Source organism: Drosophila gunungcola (genome assembly GCF_025200985.1).
Source record: "Drosophila gunungcola strain Sukarami chromosome 2R unlocalized genomic scaffold, Dgunungcola_SK_2 000027F, whole genome shotgun sequence".
Lineage (NCBI taxonomy): Eukaryota > Metazoa > Arthropoda > Insecta > Diptera > Drosophilidae > Drosophila > Drosophila gunungcola.
In genome coordinates, this window is record NW_026453175.1 from 573,873 (window position 1) to 595,203 (window position 21,331).

The 21,331-nt window shown below is 41.2% G+C and overlaps 4 protein-coding genes across 9 annotated transcripts; 3 read left to right on the forward strand and 1 right to left on the reverse strand.

The window, feature by feature from the left end:
• Positions 1–2: 2 nt before the first annotated feature.
• On the forward strand, positions 3–1,443 carry LOC128256751 (damage-control phosphatase ARMT1). Its single transcript, XM_052987294.1, has one exon. It carries the CDS (start codon positions 3–5, stop codon positions 1,401–1,403), a length of 1,401 nt encoding a protein of 466 aa, XP_052843254.1. The 3' UTR covers positions 1,404–1,443.
• A 13-nt stretch (positions 1,444–1,456) lies between these two features.
• LOC128256754 (ERI1 exoribonuclease 2) lies at positions 1,457–12,670 on the reverse strand. Of its 5 annotated transcripts, none has more exons than XM_052987299.1 (3): positions 4,076–4,639; positions 2,764–3,008; positions 1,457–2,467 (listed from the first exon to the last, which is right to left on the reverse strand). In XM_052987299.1, the coding sequence occupies exons 1-3, from the start codon at positions 4,399–4,401 to the stop codon at positions 1,890–1,892; spliced, it is 1,149 nt and encodes a 382-aa protein (XP_052843259.1). In that variant the 5' UTR covers positions 4,402–4,639; the 3' UTR covers positions 1,457–1,889. The 5 variants fall into 5 exon arrangements, with proteins under 5 accessions (XP_052843259.1, XP_052843262.1, XP_052843261.1 ...); XM_052987302.1 differs by lacking the exon at positions 4,076–4,639 and adding an exon at positions 12,112–12,405 and having other exon boundaries at positions 1,728–2,467; XM_052987301.1 differs by lacking the exon at positions 4,076–4,639 and adding an exon at positions 11,734–12,404 and having other exon boundaries at positions 1,728–2,467.
• Positions 12,671–13,053: 383 nt separating this feature from the next.
• LOC128256753 (uncharacterized) lies at positions 13,054–17,551 on the forward strand. Of its 2 annotated transcripts, XR_008267807.1 has the most exons (6): positions 13,054–13,395; positions 13,448–13,694; positions 13,753–13,835; positions 13,898–14,047; positions 15,303–16,259; positions 16,365–17,551. XR_008267807.1 is itself a non-coding variant. In XM_052987297.1 (5 exons), exons 1-5 carry the CDS (start codon positions 13,299–13,301, stop codon positions 15,980–15,982), a joined length of 1,257 nt encoding a protein of 418 aa, XP_052843257.1. In that variant the 5' UTR covers positions 13,054–13,298; the 3' UTR covers positions 15,983–16,366. The 2 variants fall into 2 exon arrangements, 1 of the variants encoding a protein (XP_052843257.1); XM_052987297.1 differs by having other exon boundaries at positions 15,303–16,366.
• Positions 17,552–18,501: 950 nt separating this feature from the next.
• On the forward strand, positions 18,502–19,365 carry LOC128256737 (uncharacterized). The gene has a single exon (XM_052987271.1). The coding sequence runs from the start codon at positions 18,502–18,504 to the stop codon at positions 19,363–19,365; it is 864 nt and encodes a 287-aa protein (XP_052843231.1).
• Positions 19,366–21,331: the final 1,966 nt, after the last annotated feature.

Sequence of the window (21,331 nt, forward strand, 5' to 3'; positions counted from 1 at the left end):
AAATGCAGAGCGATGCCAGCAGTCGCACTGAGTTGACGGATGCCACGATTGCGGACAGCGAGGCCACCATTGAGCAGCTGAAGGAGTTGCGATTCAACGAGAAAAACTTGATCATATACTCCGCGCCGGGAATCAATGATGAACTCTCCGCCAGATACCTGCGCAGCTTCGCATTTGTGACCTTCAAGCGAAGATCGCCTGGTTTTATCGGGGATCTGATCACTGTGCTGCAAAATCGGGAGCCAGAAATCATAGAGGAGTGCGGTGACTATGCTCACTTCGACCTAAAGCGCACCATCTGGAGCCTGGAACTGCTGCGGAAGGAGATGCTCAACAACGACGAGTTCCAGATATTCCGGGTCAAGGCCCCGGACACCGAGAGTTGGAATGCCTTTTTGCTGGGCCTCACCGAGGACCGAAGGCAATGGTTCTCGGCCGTTTGGCTGCACGCCGAGTGCTACATGTACCGCCGCATCTGGTCGATCTTCCAGCGCTCCGACACCCTCGCAAACTACGACTACTTTGGCGAGCAGAAGACGTCGGCTGCCAGGTCCTTGACGCCCTTGATGAGGGACATCCTGGAGGCCACCAGGAAGCTGCCGCGCAGCCAGGAGAACTTTCAGCACCTGCTCAAGCTATCTGCCTGGGCCAACCGCTGCGACCTGTCCATCACAACCGAGGGTCCGGATGCCGAGATTTTCCATCGAATTGCGGAGTACGATGCGGATCTGCTGGCCGATCAGTCGGCGGATATATGGAAGGACCTCACCGAGGCCTGTGAACCCGTCTACGTGGACATCGTGTGTGACAATGCCGGGTTCGAGCTTTTCGCCGACCTGCTGCTGGCAGAATACATCGTGGAATCGGGCTTGGCTCGTCGGGTGCGGTTTCATGCGAAGGCCATTCCCTGGTTCGTCTCGGATGTCACTCATCAGGACTTTCACTGGATGCTGAACTACTTTCGCAAGCACGATCTGCCGGAACTAAGGGCTTTCGGCAGGAAGATACGCGGCTACCTCCGGGACCGTTCGTTTATCCTGTGCGACAAGAGCTACTTCTGGACAAGTGGCCACGACTGCAGCCAAATGAAGCGGGTGCAGCCTTGTCTGTATGTCTACATCAGCGATTCAGCCCTGGCGATCTTCAAAGGCGACCTCAACTACCGGAAGCTACTCGGCGACATTAACTACAAGTCCACTGCCCCATTCGCCGATTGCCTGCGGGGCTTTCAGCCCACCAGCGTATGCGCCCTGCGGGTCATCAAATCGGACATCTACTGTGGACTGCCAGTTTGCGCAGTCGAGTGGCTAACCGAGGACAATCCGGAGTGGATGACCGCTGGCAAGAAGGCCGTCATTCAAGTGGCCATCAAGCATCGACTGTCGAGTGACACTGTTGTTTGATTTACACAAGTTATGATTCGTTCTTTTCTGGATATCGCAATTAACAGCACATATTTATATGTAGCTATTGTCGTTTTATTAATTATCTCCTAAAGTTTAGGCGGTGTAAGTCGTTAAAATAAGTATTACATTCCGTATTATAGACTACAACTAAGCATTATCAAGTAAGTATGAATGGTAGAAAAATATGTATGCTCTAAGGCCATATTTATAGCTATCTATATATATTATATGTATGTATGATCGCTGCGATGCTTCGAATTGTTCAAGTCTTATCAATTGCCGTTACAAGAAATTATGGGCAAACACAAAAAAAAAAAGCAATTTAAAATTTCATACAATATCTCTAGCTGTCGCTTTACAGATCATCTTCGTACCAATCTTTGCGTTTCGTATTCATAATTAAATAAAATCCAGTAACTAAATGGATATTCTGCGTTGCGTTTCATCTCTTTTCGTTTTGGAGGGATTGCTGGCCGCTGGAACTCACAACACGCAGTTGGGATTGAGCTGCTGATATGGCGTCAGATCTTTGGTGATCGAGAACAGAGCTCCGTCGCGCACCATCTTGCACATGAGGGCGCCCAGGTTCTTGGCATCGTCGATACCGGAGTGGGCCCTGCCCTCGAAGGCCAGACCCACATGCGAAAGGGCGTCGCTGAAGTTGCACGGGCGGTACTTGTACCACGACCGGTAGATGGCCCGCACGTCGATCCACTGGTTGAAGTAGGCCGCCTTGCGCATCCGCTTGCGGGTGCACTCCTTCGCCAAGCAGATGCCAAAGTCCCAGTCCGTCCAGGTGACGAAGGCGCAGTTGCCCAGTATGTTCGACTTGCTCATCTTCGGCAACGTGAGGTTGCGGGCGCGCAGCTCCTTGCGCAGCCACTCGTGGAACATCATCAGTGCCGTCTGCAGCGGCACTCCGCTGTCCACAGTCTTCTGCTGGATGCCCGTCAGCTCCGTGCAGTAGCTGCTCAAGCGTGGCGACTCGATGGGCAGTATGTACTGGTGGAACTCCGCCTCGATCTTGCCAGTTTTCAGGTTGACCAGCACGGCTGGGAATTCTGAAAGTTGGATTATAAAATTAGTAATGCTCGTACTAAAGCAGGCTACGAAAATAGTCGCTTTTAACATATAAAAATTAAAAATTTTTACTTAACTAAAATATTTAAATTTGGTTAGTTCTTCCTGATTTTTATATACCTTGCAGACAAACTTGCAACAATAGTCTATGCTACATTTTTGTACGCCCACAAGCAAGTTGAGAAAATTAGAGTTTAAAACAGTCTTCTGTTTAGCAAACTCAAGGCATAAAGCTAGTCCAATATTCGATTTTCTTAAAGCTCAAACATTATCTTACCAATAATCTCAGCTTCTCGCCACTGCGGGGGCGCCTGCTTCTCCCAACAAGTGGCCTCAAAGTCCACGGCAATCACATACGTGTAGGGCTGCATGGCCAGTTGCTTTGACTTCCTGGACTTCTTGCTTTTGACGGGCACTGTGTTGGCAGCTGTGATTTCGTCCTCGTTGAGCGACTCCTCGGGATCGTTGGCTGGATCTGGACGAGCTCCGTCCACGTATATAGTATCGATGAGGCCCAGTTGTCTACAAGAAACCAACAGGAAATGAAAGCATAAGCGTTATTTCCCAGGTAAGAGCTCTTTTGTTTTTTGTTAAAGATTTTCTTTGGGAATTTATGCAAAAAAGAAAAAATAGGAATGTTGTTTTCAGAGCTTCTTCTCCACCTGAACTGAGTATACGAACACACCAGATTGAAGTGAACTACACCTACTACTATCTGAGAATTAGTTTTGAAAGCAAGAAACGAGAAGATCCTAACCTTCTCCTACTGCTGTTTGCCGTAGCACACGATCATGGGTTTGCTGTGCCACAGCAGGCCATTGGTCTCGCCGAGGGCTTGGGCTATGATCTCCGGCTCGTTGGGCTTGTTAAGGAAGGTCACAAAGGCCTGCCCCTTCATGCGACCCTGCTGCATGACTTTGATCTCCAAATTGTCGGGGGCCGTGTACTTGGCATATAGATCCCTCAGTTGCCCTTCATCCACGCTCTTTTCCAGGTTCTTGATGTACAGCTTGTTGCTGGGCTGCCCCGCTTTGTAGTTCCTATAGACAGGCAGAGCCTGGAGCTCGCTGGCGGACAGACGCCCCTCTGGCTTTGAGGTGGCTGGCTTGAGGGTCTCTGGCAGTTTGAGCTCGATTTTGGGTGCATTGAAGGTGGGTAATTGAGTTTCCCGCCTGGGATTTGGGTGACTAGCTTGATGGACAGCCTGCTGCAGCATGTGACGCGTCCTCTTTTGGATCTTTTCGCTTGAAGGTGGCAGCAATCGCTGCCTTTTGGCCCTCTTTTGCTCCTCATCCTCGCTCTCCAGCTCGCTTTCCGATTCGCTGGCCATGACCTCCGTTTGGGTGGCCACAGTTTGCCGAAAACTTTGGACCATCAAGCCACTGGGGCGCTTCTCAAAGGGTGGCTCCAGATTCATGCGGTTCATCAGGTGCAGGACTTGGGTGTAGAAGCGCGTGTTTGACTGCAGGCTCTGACCGATCCTGGCTAGGATTTCCCCGTTGATGGGTGGATAGCTATAGCGGAGGTATGGCGGCGGCGGCTGGGTGAAGTCGCACTGGTTATTGCAGGCATATAGCCTTCGAACGTACTTGTCGATTTCCGGATCCTGTTTCTGGGAATCGGTGCGCTCTGCCTTGGTCTGCGTGGATTTGCTGGCACTGGTGGCTCCCGCAGTGGTACGTGGTACAAAGGCGCTGATGCACAGCGGTTTGTCCAGCATTTCGCTTAGCCCATGCAGCTGCTCCAAGGCCTTTTGAGCCTCCTGCGGATCTGCGTACTCCAGGAGCACCCTTTTCCGGCCGTAACTGTTCAGTGACCGCGGCAGGATCAGCTTGCACTCCTGGATCAGCTGCCCCAGTTCCTCCAGGGAGCAGGGCATCCGTTTCATGAACAGTTTGCTGCTTTGCTCGCTCATTTTAGGTCGGTTTTGTTTAACGATTCCCCAAATTTTCAATGCCGCATGCAAAATGCATGAAAAACATGGCCGTGCTGCCACCTAATCTCAATTTAACAGCGGCGCTGCGTTTCACAACACTGAATCTTGGCGGGATGTTTAAAAAAAATTCGCTGATTCAGCAAAAGCCGGTTGTTTGGTCGATAAAATCGAGTTGCATAAAGCTGGTGCCGTCGACTCTTACTTTCACTAATTGCACCGGTTATCTCACAATCAGATAGCTGTGCCTCTGTATTTTTGTTGGCTGACGAAAATCACAGGAAGAAAAATTTTTATCACTCAACATTTTTGTGAAGAAAACATAAAAATGTGTTATTTTGTTTACAGATTGTAAGGATCTTTTGATTTTGCCCATAATTTTATTTATTTTATAAATATTTTAAAACAGAACTAATTTAAACCGAAATAAGTTGAAAACAAATTTTGTATTCATTGTCAATAAACTTTTAAAGCTAATACAAATAAAATTTGATAATCTTTCAGTGCTTTATCATTTATTTTAATTGTTAAAGATTTTGAAATATACATACATATATTAATTACATACATATATATATATATATTTGAGTCTACAAAAACCCTATTCAGGGCACATGTTTAACTAGAAATGTGAGTTGTGGAAGCCTTTTGATATTTTTAAATTATAGAAATTGTTTAATTTTAAAAACATCTTAATTTGGTTAACAAAAGTTTTAAATATACATGTATTTTTTTTATAAAATATATATAAAATATTCTTTTTTAAATTGGAACCCAAAACTTTAAAGGTAAGTTTGATAAAATAAAGTAGAAGCTAAAGAAAGTTCAACTGTGAATCAAAAGTGATATCAGTCTGCAATGGGGAGACTAAGTAGTCAAAGGCAAATGAACAAATCGCGTGCCAATGCCGGATTATCATGGGAACAGTGCACTGTACTTTTAAATGCATTAAGCTCCCGTTGGGGTTTCTTGTTGGATTAGATCATTGTGGTGGAAGTACTCTCAATTCGATTCGGGTAATTTTTCTATTTTTTAGATGCAATCCAGCCTCCGGAGTCAATGCACTTTTGGCGCACGCTCCGCGCATTCAATCAAATTGAATTACATATGAAAAATGCCTGACATGATCTGCTTTTTGATATATGGCACACAAAGTGGTTATAAAAAGATCAGCACACACTTGCGCACAGCAGATTGCATAAAATTTGCAATGATTAAATGGACAGCGGCAAAAAAAAAGGGGGGTGAAATGCAGGCAGCCCCAGTCGCACTTTCGCTTTTCACTGGCGTTTTGGGCGGTAAAACAAGGGGGCGGGGTGGGGGCGGCGCTGGACCGTATGCGGAAGTCCACTTTTGCACAAACAATACGAAATTGGATGAATGAACTCTGTGTCTCTGGCAGCCTGCACGAAAAATAAAGGAAAACCACTTTTAAATTCACTTTTACTTGCGCCAATTGAAACGAGTCCGCGCTGTCGGCTTTGCATTCTAAGTGACTTTAATGGGTTAAGCTATATTTAGAAAATTGCAACAAATTTCCAAGTAGGCGGAATGCCAGTGGAGCACAGCAATTTGCATGCGGAAAAGAGGTTAAATGGAGGAAGGATCTATTGAAAATAAATCGAGCCAATATAAGATTGGAAGGGTTTGGTATTTCGGTAAATGTAACAACTTTAGTGGTGCTTAATATTTATTTTGTTATTTATCTAGCGAATAATAAATGGGTTTCCAAATTATAATATATTAATTTCTTAAGACACAAACTTTAAAATTGAATTTAAGGTTGTTATTGAGTTACTAAACAAAGAGTTAAAAGTGCAATATTTAAGTTTACAGTAGAATTATTTAATTATTTATCTATAGTTTTCACCTAACCAAAAAGTTATCTTCCCATGTAAATTTCCACACCACCCGAATGACTTACTTAAAAGGATTCTGAGTCAGCAACAGGTTTCCCAATTGGTCACAACCTCCCCGAACTGTTCACCAAGTGATGACAAGCCCCTTTTTACTCATTCTATTAATTGGCCAACGAAAATTGCAGTAAAGTGCGATTTTCTTTGTCGCCAAACAATGTGGCCTATAGTAATTACGACTCGCACTACTGAAAGGCACTATTAATTAGCTATATGTATTTTCCTAGGCCCCAACAGTAGTTAGCCCAATTGTAGGAGGTAATGAATTGGCCAAATGAAAATCGTGCCTTAGCACAATGGAGCGTACAAAACAAAAAAAAAAATAACAAAACACTATAAATAACCCGAGGCTTTTTGCTTGCCAATGGAAAAAAACTCGCATTGCAAATTTCAATTTATTTGCTGTTAAACAAAGATTTTACAACAAGTTTAAGGTATATTAAACATGTTTTAAAATCTTTCTAGAAAACAGCAATTTCTAAAAAAATTAAGAAATTTCAAAATTAACTTTAAAATCTACCGGTGATACAAGCCACTTTGTTTAATGGTAATAAGTTTGTAGCCTAATCCGAAACCGTATTATTCGAAACCGTATGATTTCTCAAAAACAACTTCACCTTTCGTTCAAATTTATTGGGTATGTCAAAGTCAACTCGCTCTTGTTATACACAATAAAAAAAAAAGAAAAATCACGTATTAAAAAAGTCGTAAATAATTAAGTATCTTTCAATGGTCAAATGTGTAGTCAAAATGTTTTTTAATATACAGGAAAGTTTAAAGTTCTACGTTTTTATGGTTGCAAAAAACGACTTCCTAAAAAGTGCAAGGCTCTTACGCATCCATATTTTATATTTGTGTTATAGCTGCAAGGGTATATTAACTTCGGATTGCCAAAGATAGCTTAAAAACTAAAGCCCAAAAACAGCGATCTTAGAAAGACTGGAAGTTATTTCCAACTGGTGATACTGAAAAAAAATAAAATGAATAAGTTTAAAAATGGAATAAAAGTCCGATAGTATAGCTTATACACAAAATACTTATTATGTTTTATGAGAGTGCTTAGCGAGATCACGTGGCACCACCTCTTGCATTTAAATACATTATCGTGCAGGCAATTGACTTCCCCTTGGCTTTTCTAATTGCCACTTGCAGATACGAGTATGAGTATTTATTTACGGATGATTACCGTCAAGGTCCTGCAAAAGAGGCAGCTCGGCTTGAGTGGAGGCTGGGCTTATTGCAATTGATAGAAATTAGCAAATAGGTGGTGATGCAGGGAGCGGAGTGAAAGGGGCCCGAGCAAATTATATATATTTTTTGCGCATACGCCCCGCGTGCCGTGCTCGGAACGGAGGCGCGTGCATAAAAATTTACCAGGCCGAGTCCGGGCCAAAAATGTATGACGATGACGACCTTCCCGGGCTCTATTCGGTGTGGGGAAAGCAAGTAGCACCCAATCTGTGGCACTCCTCTTGGCCCCTGGTTTGGAACTGCATTCGTCTGAATACAATATTCAGTTGCAGTACCCTTGATTCGGTTTTCGACCAGAATCGTAGTCGTAGTGGTGGCGACGTGGTCGCTCGTGGGCCGGAATGCAGTTGTGTCGGTAGCGGTATCTGTATCCGTGAGTTTCGTGTGCGCCATGCTCTTGACTTTGGATAAGTTTGGTGAAAACTGCTTTCAGCCGGATTTCCCGCACTCTGTAGCCATCAGAAAACCAGACGCAGATTGCCAGCCAATGTCGGGGCATCGAATTGCGCTAGACGTTCATTGGCCAACTCTCCGACGGGTCGGATTCTTCCGGAGAATTCCCCTGGATCGGTCGATCGAACCCCGCCCTAGTGGTTCTCATGTTACTTAATTTAACTTTGTTTATTTCCAAGAAACATCGCTGTGTTTGGCTAGAGGGTATGGCATCTTCGTTGTGGCGCTTTTTTGCACCCAATTGCTCTGTTTGATCTTTAATTTGTGCCCATCAAGTTTACTGGGGTGTGTATGCGTTTGATTCAATTGTTCGAAATAATATTCTATAAACTGGGCAATAATAATAAATTCATTTGATTTCTGCTCCATGCAAACGGGTTTTTACTGTTTCGGCATGCCGCCAATTGAAAAAGTTCTCACAGCGTAATTTACGACTATTTTTTAACTGCCTGCTGGGCGGATCCGTTTTTAGCCATTTGGTGTTGAAATTAAAAATAATGTCTGTATTTAATAACAGCCTGTCATTATCAACGATTTTCTATCTTGATTTAGGAGTATTTAAGTGGAAAAGGAATTCTGAAAAAATGTCGCTATAATTATAAACATATTGATCTAATACACGGTTTGGGGATTTACAAGTATTTAAATGAAGTTGGGAATTAGGCAATACAGGGATGAGGCGCTCAACTTCAACCCAAAATGGAAACTCATTGTTTTCTTTAAATAAAACGAAGAAAGCTATTAAAAAAATATATTCACTAAAACGACTATAATTTGATTTATATATGTTTAAAGACAATGATGATTTTCAGCAAATCGTTGTCCGATTTGGAAAAAAAATTCAAACCGTATGTTTGAAACACTAAGCCAATACTTTTGCTATCTTGTAAATACAACAAAGTTTTTTTTTTTAACATTTGTTTTTCCGATTGCTCCAATGGGAGTCGTTAGATCCGGTCCGACTATATATTGCCTAAAATAATAATACTTCTGTAAGACAATAAAAAGGGAACTCGGTACAAAAGTAAACAAAAAATAGCCTATTTACTATTTAATTTATATTTAGATCTACTTTTTCTAGAGAAAACAATCTCTAATTTAAAAAAAATTTCCTTCATGAATACTTTCTTAAGTGCTTTTACTGTATCTTAAAGTACTCCATATTACAATGTAAGCATAGGGGGGTGTTTCGTATTTGTTTGTTGGTTTTCCAAACAGGTTTGTGTGGGAATGAAAACTAGAATTTTAGCCGACTGTGACACGTTATAAAATTGCGCCATTCGGCACTGGATTTTGCAATCGCTAATGGAGATTACTAGATTTACTCACGAGTGGATGGCCAAGACCTCCCATTGATCAATGAGATGCATTTTGACCGCTGAAAAGGCCACTTTTCTTATCTATCGACAATATGTATATCCGAAGACGAAATACGACTTATCTGAAGTGGAATGACAAATCGAACTGACACCAATACGGCTATTTGAAAAAATGGTTAGCAAAGGTAAAAGCACAGATCTTGATTGGAAGCTTTAATTTCATGCCCATGCATGCACGTTGTTATTGTTGCGACAACGTTTCCATTTATAGAATACTACGCATTTCAATTAATGAAATAGTCATAATTAAATTAAAGAGTCGCGCCAGCACGAGTCGTATAACAATAAGGTCTTCCAGCAGCCCGAGATTACCGAGATACATACACATATGTACATACAATGCATATGCATATGCATATGGTGGTATTTATTTACATTGTAACTCGAGACCATGTCGTCATATAGATTACACGCTTTATCAATGCAGCCTCCCGTTTTACTTTTATTCCATCTTTATTGTGGCCCACAAAAGTTTCCATTGCACATCTATAGCTATAGTATTTTTATTTGTTTGTGTACATTGTGTACAATGTACATACATATATGTTTCATATGTGCGATGTGCAAATTGAACTAGCAGGTCAGGCGAGGACATATTGGGGCCATCGGGCCGAGATACAGACACATTCTTTGTGGATGCAATCTGCTGCACTTCTAAAGCTTCCACTGGGGACTGTCATCCGTCATCTGGCTAGAGAAATCTTGGGAGTGGGGAGCCAGAAGCCCCGTGCTCGGTTCCAATTACACTCAATTGCTGGAGTCTGTCCTAGGAACTGCGATCTCAGTTGCTGGAAGGCAGGGAGTTATTTTCGGACCCTTAATTGGAATTGCCAGGGGATGAGTCAGGCAAAACTCGGGCCAACTATGGCAACTATGGCATTAGAAATCAGTTTTACAGGTACTATATAACTATATATTCCGCGAACAAAATGAAAGTGCAGAACAAACCGCTCTGAACCAGCTTCAACTCAATTCGCAATCAAACGACTCGATGCTCGCATTTGGTTTTCCCATTAATCCATGCTGTAATCTAAATTGGTGCGACGCTCAGCAAAGTGCATGTGGCACTATTCATATAGCATGTAGTAGGATAGTCCCAACTCTGATTCCTGAACACGCGGCCAATCAGTCAGCGGGCCAACAATCAACTGATCGCAGATTTAGCGCCTGTGCGCCGCTTGATTAATTTAATCATCTGTGATTGTTTACCTTGCCAGCGTAAACAACGTAAACAGCATAAATACGTATATAAACCCAATCGAAGTCAGTGATGAATTGAAATTCAATATCTAGACGGTGTTTGTTGTTATGGTCGTTGTTAATGCAGAAAAGCAACAATGGAAATTGAGACGATAAATACATTGTTAAACCAAAGAGAATTATCCATGTTAAAATAATCTTTTATCGTAAGAACTCTTACTCGCATTATCTTATATATGTATTATCAACTTCATTTTTAAATTATATTTCTGAATTTCCTTAAATTCGTTTCTTATTGTATTTTTTAAATTTCTCATTCTGGGTTTGTCATTTTCTTATTTTATATTTATTTTAGTTTAGTTTATTCTAGTTATTAAACCAGTATTTTAAGCGTTCAAAATCAAAAGACCCTGAAAATCTTGCGGCTCGGAGCCAAACAATTTCAGACCAAGGATAGTCATTGGTTTTTAAATTTAATTATAATAATAATATTAGTTTGGGTATAATAATTGCATGTCAATTATTTAATAAAAAATCGTGGTAACATAGCCTAGCCAGCTTTATATTTTTATGTTATTTTGTTAAAGTTGCAATAGCATTTTCTGATATTTTTAACACACATCAATTCTACAGGCAATGTGTTATCATTGATTTCCACTCTGGAAAGTACTTATTGCGTTGTCTGAAGTGCGTTTCAGGGACGTTAAAGTGCATTGACCAACATCAATATCAACATTTCAGCGCCTGAGGAAATAAATATTTGCCTTAAAGTTATTACACGGCCTCAAGCGCTTTGCTGTTGACCAAGAGGCAACAAAAAGGCCAGGGCCGGATTTTCCAGGCCTAAACTTTTTTTCGGTGGAAAAATGAAAAATGGGGTCAGTTCAGGTCAGCCTGTCAGGATGATGATGACCTAGAAAAATCAATTTTATATATGTAGGCACAAGCCAGAGTTCTGGAAAAACCCCTCTTGAAGTGGAAACTCCGCCCCTGGGCGACTTAATTACGCCCTGTTAAGTGGTAAAGCAAAGAGAAGAACATTGGGTAAGCCAAAACTTTTTTTTACGGTAAAGTTCCTATGCAAATGTTTTAGGGTAATAGTATCCAAAACTCACCTTGCCAGTCTTATCAAGGCCATCTTTGTTGTTTGACTACCCGGCTATATAATTGACTTTACTTTTGGCAGAACCTCTATAAATATGTATGTATGTATATGCTATTCGAAATTCGTCAGTTTATTTATTTATCTCTATCCTTTTTGTTTTGTTGCAATTTTGGCAGTGCAGAAAGTAACGGTAACTACGCGAAAGGGAGGACTAAGAGGAAGAAGCAGAGCGAGCGCAATTTCTTTTGTTGTCTGCTCACACACACACACACTCACGAAGACGCACACCGACACACTAACAGTTATTCAGCCGGCACAACAATAACGCTGCGCTTTTTCGATATTTCCCTAGGTAGTCTTTTGCTATTTATTTAACTCGTTTGTTTACATTTTCCCACACGCACAGTCGGTATCTTCTCTTGATATTCTTATAGAACTTTGGACATCGAGCGACCAAGCGCATTTGTGGTAAGTGGTATTGCAATTGCAACTGCAATGTCGCCGATCAACCGGTCAATAGAGGTGCACTCTAGTGGTTTGCATTATTTGCGGCCTGGTAGCGCTTAGTTATTGAGTGTGGTATCGTTCGCGGTCCGCATTTACAATTCAGTTTTACTCGGTCGGCGCCCGTTCACAAGTGCAGCGGCATTAAATCGGCAATCGGCAAAATACGTTCGCTCGATTCGAGTTTTTGGTCTGACAACCAGCTGTTCTATCCGAGTTTCCAACCGCTCAGAGTTCCCTTTTTAGCCGCAATGGCGCCTTACGTAAGGGAACCATGCTAGCATTTCTATCTGAAGAAAAGGCGCGGAAAGTGTGTTTAAAAACTACAAAAAACAAATGGCCATTTAATGCGGGACTTTTACTTATTACACCTTTAATAGCCCAGTCCCACAGATCCCATCCAATCGAAACGGTTGGGGTTTTTGATGGATGGTGGGCAGGCGTTCCCACAAAGCCAAAATCCACCATCAACCTTCGACCATCCACCGTCCATCAAAAGTCTCAGTGGCGTATGCTTAATTTTTTGAGATGCAGAACTCTTTTGAAAGTACTTTTTCCAAAGAAAAGTTACGGACCATCTTTGAAAGAGATGGTGGATGGTGCTCTGTGAGACTAGGCTATTAAGCAGCTTAAGCATTGAAAAGAGTTAACAGCGCTGTTAGTCTGTTCAACGTTCGCAGGTCTGGCAACTTTCCCTCTCATTTTAAATTTGAAATGTAACGTTTTTCATTCAGTTAATGGGAAGCAAACAGAGCCTGACTATATTTAATTTTTCAGCGCTTTTTGGATCAAGAAGTTAATTGAGACTTGATTTTTTCTAGCACTGGCACCTCAAATTGTCCTTGCAGGCCCACTTTTGAATGAACCGTACTTAAAGTCGTAATTATACAGGACTTTTTTTTAAGGATATTCAAAATTTGTATTTATTTTGGTTGGTTTGGTTGGTTTTGGCAAAGTAAAAACACATGAAATACTGGAAAAAATCTAGCTTTGACAAAACACAATCGTAGACATTTGACACTTGATGATCACATTTTAAATATTCCCAAAAGTGTACTAACTTTACCCAAAATGTGGGAGCAACTGGAGAGGTATCGCAATCACTTTTTGCAAAACGAGATTAAGGATGTGCTGAAGCCCAGCTCCATAAACCGCCAGCAGAACAAGGGTAAGGATAAACATAGAAAAGACCAGGTCGTATCAACAAAGAAAACCTTTAGAGTGGTCGAAAGCCATGGAGAAAAGGCATATTTGTAAGTGCATGCCGTATGGCTGCAGTTCGACCTCCACACACCTGCAGGATAGGGCCCAATTGGCGTACGGCTGGTTTGCCCTCCCCAAACTGGTGAAGGAACTGGACAGCGATGTTCCCCTGACCCACTGGAAGGCAGTGGTCTCGTTGACGGAGTTCCTCTCGAACCCGCTGAATGCCCAGAGAGCGATCACCGAAAAGGACATTGTGAGAAAGTTGGTTTCAGCTCTCGAGGTATTTGAACAAGTCTTCTTATCATTTGTCTGCCAACAGGTTGAAAAATGCCTTTATGCGAATGAGATTGAAGCTCCACAAGGAGCAATACCGTGAGGTAGAGATGTATCTGAAGATCTATAGTAAGTTTAGGGTTCTACATAAGTGGCCAGGCTAACGTAAGCTTTGCCATTCTATTCCTTAGATATACTTTCCCGCAACTTGGATGGAGCCGAGCATATTGCCAACCGCAAATGTTTGAGGAACGAGTTTTACAAAATTATTAAAAATCAGGAGGCCAATAAAGATGGTTTGGCATCAGAGATTCTCAGAAATTTGACGGGCAAACCAAAGGGTAAGCTTAAGTTTAGTATTTCATTAAGGGGTTATTTGCAGATTTCCGATTATTATCTGAGAAAACTTTTGAATAAGTTGATCTAAAATTTGTTCACTTATTAAGGTATCTTTAACTGTATTTTTCGACTTAGTACAATAAAAATATTTATTTGGAAAGGGGCTATAGATGATCTTACGTTTTGCGGATCCTTCGAAATTAAAAAACCAAACCGACTAGTTTAAGTAATGTTAAATCTAGTAATTAATCGATGGAATCAGAAAATTGGATTTTTGTCCAAAATTTCGGTCTTTAATTGTTTTTAAACAAAATATTTATCTGTGAAAAAAATCTTCGATTAATTAAAATATTAAAAATAAATTAAGGAAGCTCGTGTTAAAATTTGATGAAATCGGTTAGCCGTTTTCGAGTAATTTTGGTCACGCGTATTAAGTTTGTCCTTGCACTTTTAATCACTCTGCGTGCAACTTCGAAAATATTTACCGGAACGATATGAAATTTTCTGTGTATATTCTTTAATACATATATGTTCACTAAGAAAATAAAATAAAGAAAATTTCCATTTTTTTTTAATTTTAACTGTATACAACCCCTTAAATTAAATAGTCTTAAGTGTTTTGAAATCATTAAAATGGTGTCAAAGAAATTCATAACCTTTTTATAATACCATTTTGCATTGATGCAAATAAAATGGATTGGTACAAGTTAATATCTGACTATTGAGTTTACAAATTTATATTAAATATTTAAATTAAATATTAAATTATTATATTTATTACATAATTGCTGTTGGAAATAAACACGTATTGTTGTGGGTTATCTCGGGCAAAGAAAAACGCAGCGTTTGGTAGCTCTCAAATATTCTATATCTTTTTGAATTAGTCAAAAATACAAATTGTGTTTACCAAACTAAAAAAAATTACTAATTATGTTATGAGACAGCGACAAAATGTTATTGAAAATATCGTGTTTTACTTACTCTTAATATACTTGCAATAATTGCACTATTTATTATATATTTTAATATTAATATTTTATTATATGCATTTTATTTAAGTTCAAAATGTTTTAAATTTAAATAGAATTTATAGGTATTCAAATTAATTCCGAAAATAGTCAAATGAAAATTTGAAGAAAATTGTAGTATTTTCATGTTTAAAACAACTAAAAACCGAAAAATATTTAAATATTTCGTATGTGATTTAAAATCTCCAGAGTTTCTGCTTCTTTTTGTATATTCTGTATGTTCCCTTAGTTCTGGGCATTTTCATGGAGGATCCTGAGAACTTTGCCGCCCTGGCGGAGATCTTCAACCAGGATCCCTGCCGTCCGCACTATCCGCTGGACTTGTGGCACCATCTGTGCCACTTGTTGGAGGTGGCGCCCGAGCAGGCCATCGCGTTGGGTTTCTTCGAGCTGCTGCACCAGCGGATCCTCAACCGCCTGGCCGACTTCTGGGACATGGCCACCAAGGCGTTCGCCCTGCTGCTCCGCTGTGCGGAGGGTCAGCGGCACTTCAATGCGGTGGATGGCGTCAAGCTGCTCTACGACATCTTTGCCCAGCCGGATGAGGAGAAGCCCAGTATGCTGTTGCCCCAGCAGAAGGTGCAGAACTGGGAGTACACGGTGCTGGCCCTGCTCAATGGCCTGCACAGCAAGCGGGCTCTGTGGCGCAGCAGGGAGTTCACCCAGCTGCCCTGCTACGTGGGTCGTCTGATGGAGTCGGCGATGGCGGCGACAGTGGCCAATCCGCGCCTGCAACTCTACTGTTTGAAGGCGTTGCGCGAACTGGGCGTGATGCCCTGCACCAAGCGCTACATCGTGGCCAACTGGTTGGCGGACATTTGCCAGCTGTTCTGCCTGGATGCGGAGGCCGAGTGCGCCCGGGATTCGCTGGTCGATTGGCTGCGTCGCGATATAGCCGACAGCAGCTAAATCGAACTTAAAAGTGTTTAATTTGCAGCTTACAGTGTTTGGTTTTTAACAATAGAGCCATCTGTTGGTGGCCAAGAAACAAGAAACAAGAAACAAGAAACATAGAACTGCCCCGCTTTCGAACCGCTAAGATAAAACCAAACCGTTTCGAACTACCCCTGATGTCCCAAAGAGAAACCGGTTAAAAGAGAGAGCGAACTTACTTGGGTCCTACGGGAGAGCTTAAATGAGAGCTCTCAGCTGTCAGCTGTCAGCTGTTTGCTTAACACAAATTGTGGTAAATATTTAACACCTCGCAAATCTAAGGGTTAAGCCTCCAAATTCCCATTGTTGTTGACATTAACAAAAATTATAAATAAATGCCGCTTTCTGTGGTGAACAGTTCGACGCCTGCCTTGACCCTGGCAGACATACATACATATGTACACACGTATTTGTTGACAACTTTGCATATTTGTGGAGTTGTCAAGAAGGCAGCAGAAACTTTTCCAATTTCCGATGCCTGGACATCAGCGACAATAATGAGCAGTGGAGAGGATGCAAGGATGCAAGGATGCAGTGCTGCCAGGACAACAACCGCAGAGACAGCAACAAAACGACGAGAGAGCAACAACCACCGACCAGAGTTGCCACAACAACCACAGTTTGCGGTTTGTGCCAAGCCTTCAGTGCGCTGTTTTTTTTCACATCTACACATATTTTAATATCTATCCCTGCACATACAAACTGTATAAATAATACCATTTTTTGCCCCCCTCACTTTTATGCGGTGACAAACTTGGCAACGAGTTGCAGTTCCCTTTTTAACTTATTTGGATTGGCGGCGGCGGGAAGATTCCGGGTCCGGGTCCGGGTCCGGGTCCGGGTCCGGGTTCGGGTCCGGGTCCGGCATTGTCCACGGCCCACATTTCGCATTCAATCGGCGAGTTTTGTGCCTTGTCATCGGCGGGCTTCTTCGTGGTTCGGGTTCGGTAGCAATTTTCCAAAGTCCCTGGTGCCCGAGTCGCTTTTGTGAACTTTTTAATTACCGCTGTGAGTTTGCCTTATTTCGCCTTTTTCGCTTTTTGTAGTCTTTTCCCTCACTTTTTGCTTTTGGGTTTTTCCCACTTTTCAAGTTGTTTATGAAATATTTTATGGAAATTATGCAAAACTTGTTTACCAGACTTCATATTCAGCACTCGCCGTTCGCCATTTGGCGCCTTCAAACAAAGCTCCTCGCTTCTTGCCACTCAAATTAATTGCATAACAAATTGTGTTGATGAAGTGCAAGAATACAAGAATGCCGGAGTGCATCTAACTCAAATTGGCTTGGCCATGAGACCATTTCCTGGTCAATAATATGGTTGGTTGCACTGGCCTTCCTCAACGAGTTTTACAGTGCAGCACTCTCAGGAAGTGCTCATTAATACAGCAATTTGGAAAAGTGAAAATTAAAAACACTTCAATTGTATTAAATGGGAAATGAATACAAAAGGGTACGTAAAAAACCATTAAAACACAAAATCATGTAGCATTATAAATATGTTTTAAGATTTGATATGAACTGTTTGTCCGCTTTCAATAATATAAAATGGGGCTTACCCTTATATCAATTTTAGCGAATGTTTTACAATTTCACAGCTAAATCACTCTAAAATACTAAAGCCAAAAGCTCTTTAAAAATGAAGAGAGTTGTGCAGATTTCAAAGTCAAGAATAAGTGCGTTAATAATATAACCCATTTACATTTTATATTCATTTCTATACCGAATAGTTCAAAGCTGTAGTCTTATTTTTAAATTTTATTTAACATTATATTTGATATATTATTTTAACGCTACAAGCGTGTACTTATTATTAAAGAACGATCATTAAAAAATGCACATTCAATATAAACATTTTTGTCTTAAGACTAACATCTATGTACTATGTTAATTTGAAGAATTTTTATCTATTCTTTTTTTCCTATGATTTTGTAATATAATAATATTTATTATATTGTATGTAAATGTTTTTTTACTTGGTTTTTAAATAGAGTTGCGCTCTTAATTGTTTTGATGTTTTGAGGTCGTGTGGCAGACTGTTTAATAATCGAATATCATTGACGTAAAGCTGCCTCTCCATGCAGAGTGATAGACTGCGAGGGCATATATAGTTCTTGGTTCATTGAGATATGGCAGGAATGAGTTTGCTGTTTAAATACATTGGTTCGTGGCTGGTCACAATTTCATAGTTTTATACTTAATCCATTAGTTTGAATTAAAAATTAAACACATAGCGCACTATTGAGATAAATGCTTATGTAAATTTGCTTAAATCTCGTGACTAAATATTTAAACACCATAGAATAGTGTACGAAGGATTAGCTTTATATCTACGGGCAGGAATAGTACATTTAGTATCGGAAACTTTATCCTATATTTATGATACTTTCTTGGTGTTAATACTAATCTTATGAAAAATAATTTAAAACTCATGCAAGAATAGTTATAGCAAATGGAAAATAAGAGACCGCATATGTAACTCCTGGCACCACAGTCCATGCCCAATTGGTGGACATCAGAGGGCCATTACTGGAGCATTACCCACTCAACGACGGTCATTATTATGGGAACTCTAGGGGAATCGAGTTGGAGGATCGATTTCATCGATGGCCCTGTGGCGTTCGCTTCGCCAGGGCAACCGCTACATCAGCCGGTGCTTTTCATTGAGCTCTTCGTGGTGCCCGTTTCGCTGGCCATTTTGTTGATGGGCTTCACCTCGCACCTGATCGGCATCATCCTTTCGCTGCTGCTCAAGTCCTTTGAGGTGGTGAACGCCGAAATGGCTGCCATTGACGAAGCGCTTTGTTTGGAGATCCTGCGATCGGATATTCCAGCGGTACGGAGGTTACAAAGGCGTCTGTTTTCCCTGCAGCGTCTGCATCGATCTTATGTGAGGATCACCCGCGAATTGATCGATTGCCTGTTGATCGTCCTCTACAACCTGAGTACCATCTACACCTTTTCGAGTTGCAGGTGGGTGTGTGTTTTCCAGTTTGCCGTCATCGTCAACAGTCTGCGATCGCTGCTGTGCGTCCTCGATGAGCTGGTGGGCACCATTGCTGCTCGGCAGGACACCTCCTGGATGCATGTGGCGCGGATGCTTCAGTTCGAGCAGGTCCTGGTCACCCATGGATGGTTGGAGCGCAAGAGATTGCGATGGGGGCTCCAGCAGGCCGACTCCTTTGGACAGCGCGTGAGTCGCTGTTGCCTCCAAAGGACGCCACTTGTTCTCGGATTGGTCACGCCCAACAGACGACTCCTGTTCCGCATTCTCTTCGGCTTTTGGAGCCTCTGCTCTGCACTCTGCAAAACTGCTTTGGTGGCGGAAAAGGAAATCTTCATCGGTTCGGAACTTACATAGTTTAAAACCCAAGCATTAAGGATAAAGTGAATACTAAGAAGATTATATAAAAAAAAATTACTTTATAATGATTTATGTTTGTTAAAAGCATTGGATTCAAAGTTCTACAAATAAATAAATACAGAAGGTAGCTGGAAAATATTTATGTATTATAAAAATGAACAATTATTAACTAGAATTCATTTAAAAGCAAGAAAGGAAGCCAACTTTGGCAAGCCGAAGCTTATACACCCTTGCAGCTATGGCAAAAATGAAATATTCGTATATGTTTAAAAACATTAAAGCTATGATGATTTTCAGCTCAATTATTCGATCGTTCCTATGACAGCTACGTATTTCTCAACTGTTAAGCCATTGGTATTTCCAAAAAAACTAAAAAAAATTGGTAAAGTTACAATTTGTTTTATTTATTTTTTTAATATTCCCATGGGAGCTTTATTATAAACTTGTCTGATTTTAATCAAATTTAAACTGTAATACTGAAATAATAAACAATTACTATATCTCGAAGAACTAAAAAAAAATTAAAAAACAGCATAGTTATAATTTTTCCCCTTATTCTATCTATGGTTCCTATGGAAGCTTTAGGCTATAGTATTCCGATCCGGCTCGTTCCGACTTATGTGTGAATATGTCTGCTATATGAAGACAACTTTTTGGAAAGAGTCATGTAGATAGCTTGAAAACTGTGAGACTATAGGGACTTATAGGGAATGTGCCATTAAGAATACACAGAAACTCGTTAAGACTAGAAGTGAAGGGAAATATTTGCTGTCATGATTAATGAACACCAAAGCCTTTTGTTTATTAAACGCTCACAAAAGTTGCTCCCTGCTAGACAGTAAACCCTTCCAACTATGCAGTTCCTCTGCCATGATATGCCCATTTCTCAAACGCTTTGATTAACTTTCTCCAGGAACTCTTGGGTCGGCTAAAAGACATTTATCATATATTTATTGCACTCGAAATATTATTTGTTCAATGTAACACGCACTTTACAAGCTTGAGTTTGCTCCACGGGAACTGAAGAGTCTTCTGCTGCTGTGCCGGGTAATTTTAAATAATTTATGCATTCGCCCCTGCTGTAACATGCACAAAAATAACAACGGAAACTTCCTTATTTTGCGGGCCACCCCGCAGTGAGTTCCCGTTGCCGCTAACGCTCCCGTTCCCGTTCCCATTCACTGATATATGTAATTGCATGGCTGGCCAAGCACTTGAGGTGCCGGGTCCCGAGCTCCCCGAACGCCCCTCAGATCCTCACACATGGCCGTCCTTCCTTCCGCTCTGTTTTCGCCTTTTGCCTTGCGAGATGGGGGTGCGGATCCATAAATCATTTTTAAAACATTACCTCAACGAATGCGAATCCGTAGAAGTATTTTATGTATACAATTTTGCACCTCCTAAAGCGGCACAAGATTTATAGGAAAGTGGCTCCAGGGAGCCGCCTCCAAAAATACTCTCCAAGATTGTCACAGTAAGGTTGATTAAATTTTTGAACTGGCTCTGGCACAGTCATGCCCCTCCGATTTATGGCCACTGTTTGCTCTTGTTTTTACCCATTGCCATTGGTTTCTTTATCTGCCATTGCTAAACAAACATGGAAAATCAATTAAACTTTTATGCGCGCAAGGACAAAGAGATAGTACAATGAAGGAATAATAAAGCCATTTTAATTGAATTGAGTGGGGTGATAAAATGAAACAATTTATTGGAGCATTGACATTGGTTTAATTTTAAAGTTTCGGTTGTTCAGGAAAAACTTAAACTTCTTATCCGATAGCTTTTATCTGCTCTTGGGTTCCGTGGGTTCATTCACAACAAAAGACAATGGGGTGTGACAAGTGGTGGGGAGAAGGGGAAAAGTTTTCCCTTCGCAATTGTTGTTATTCAAAGAATTTACACTCTGCTGAAAACCCGATAATTTGCCTTCGTCCAGCCTAAACATAATGTAAGATATGCCAAC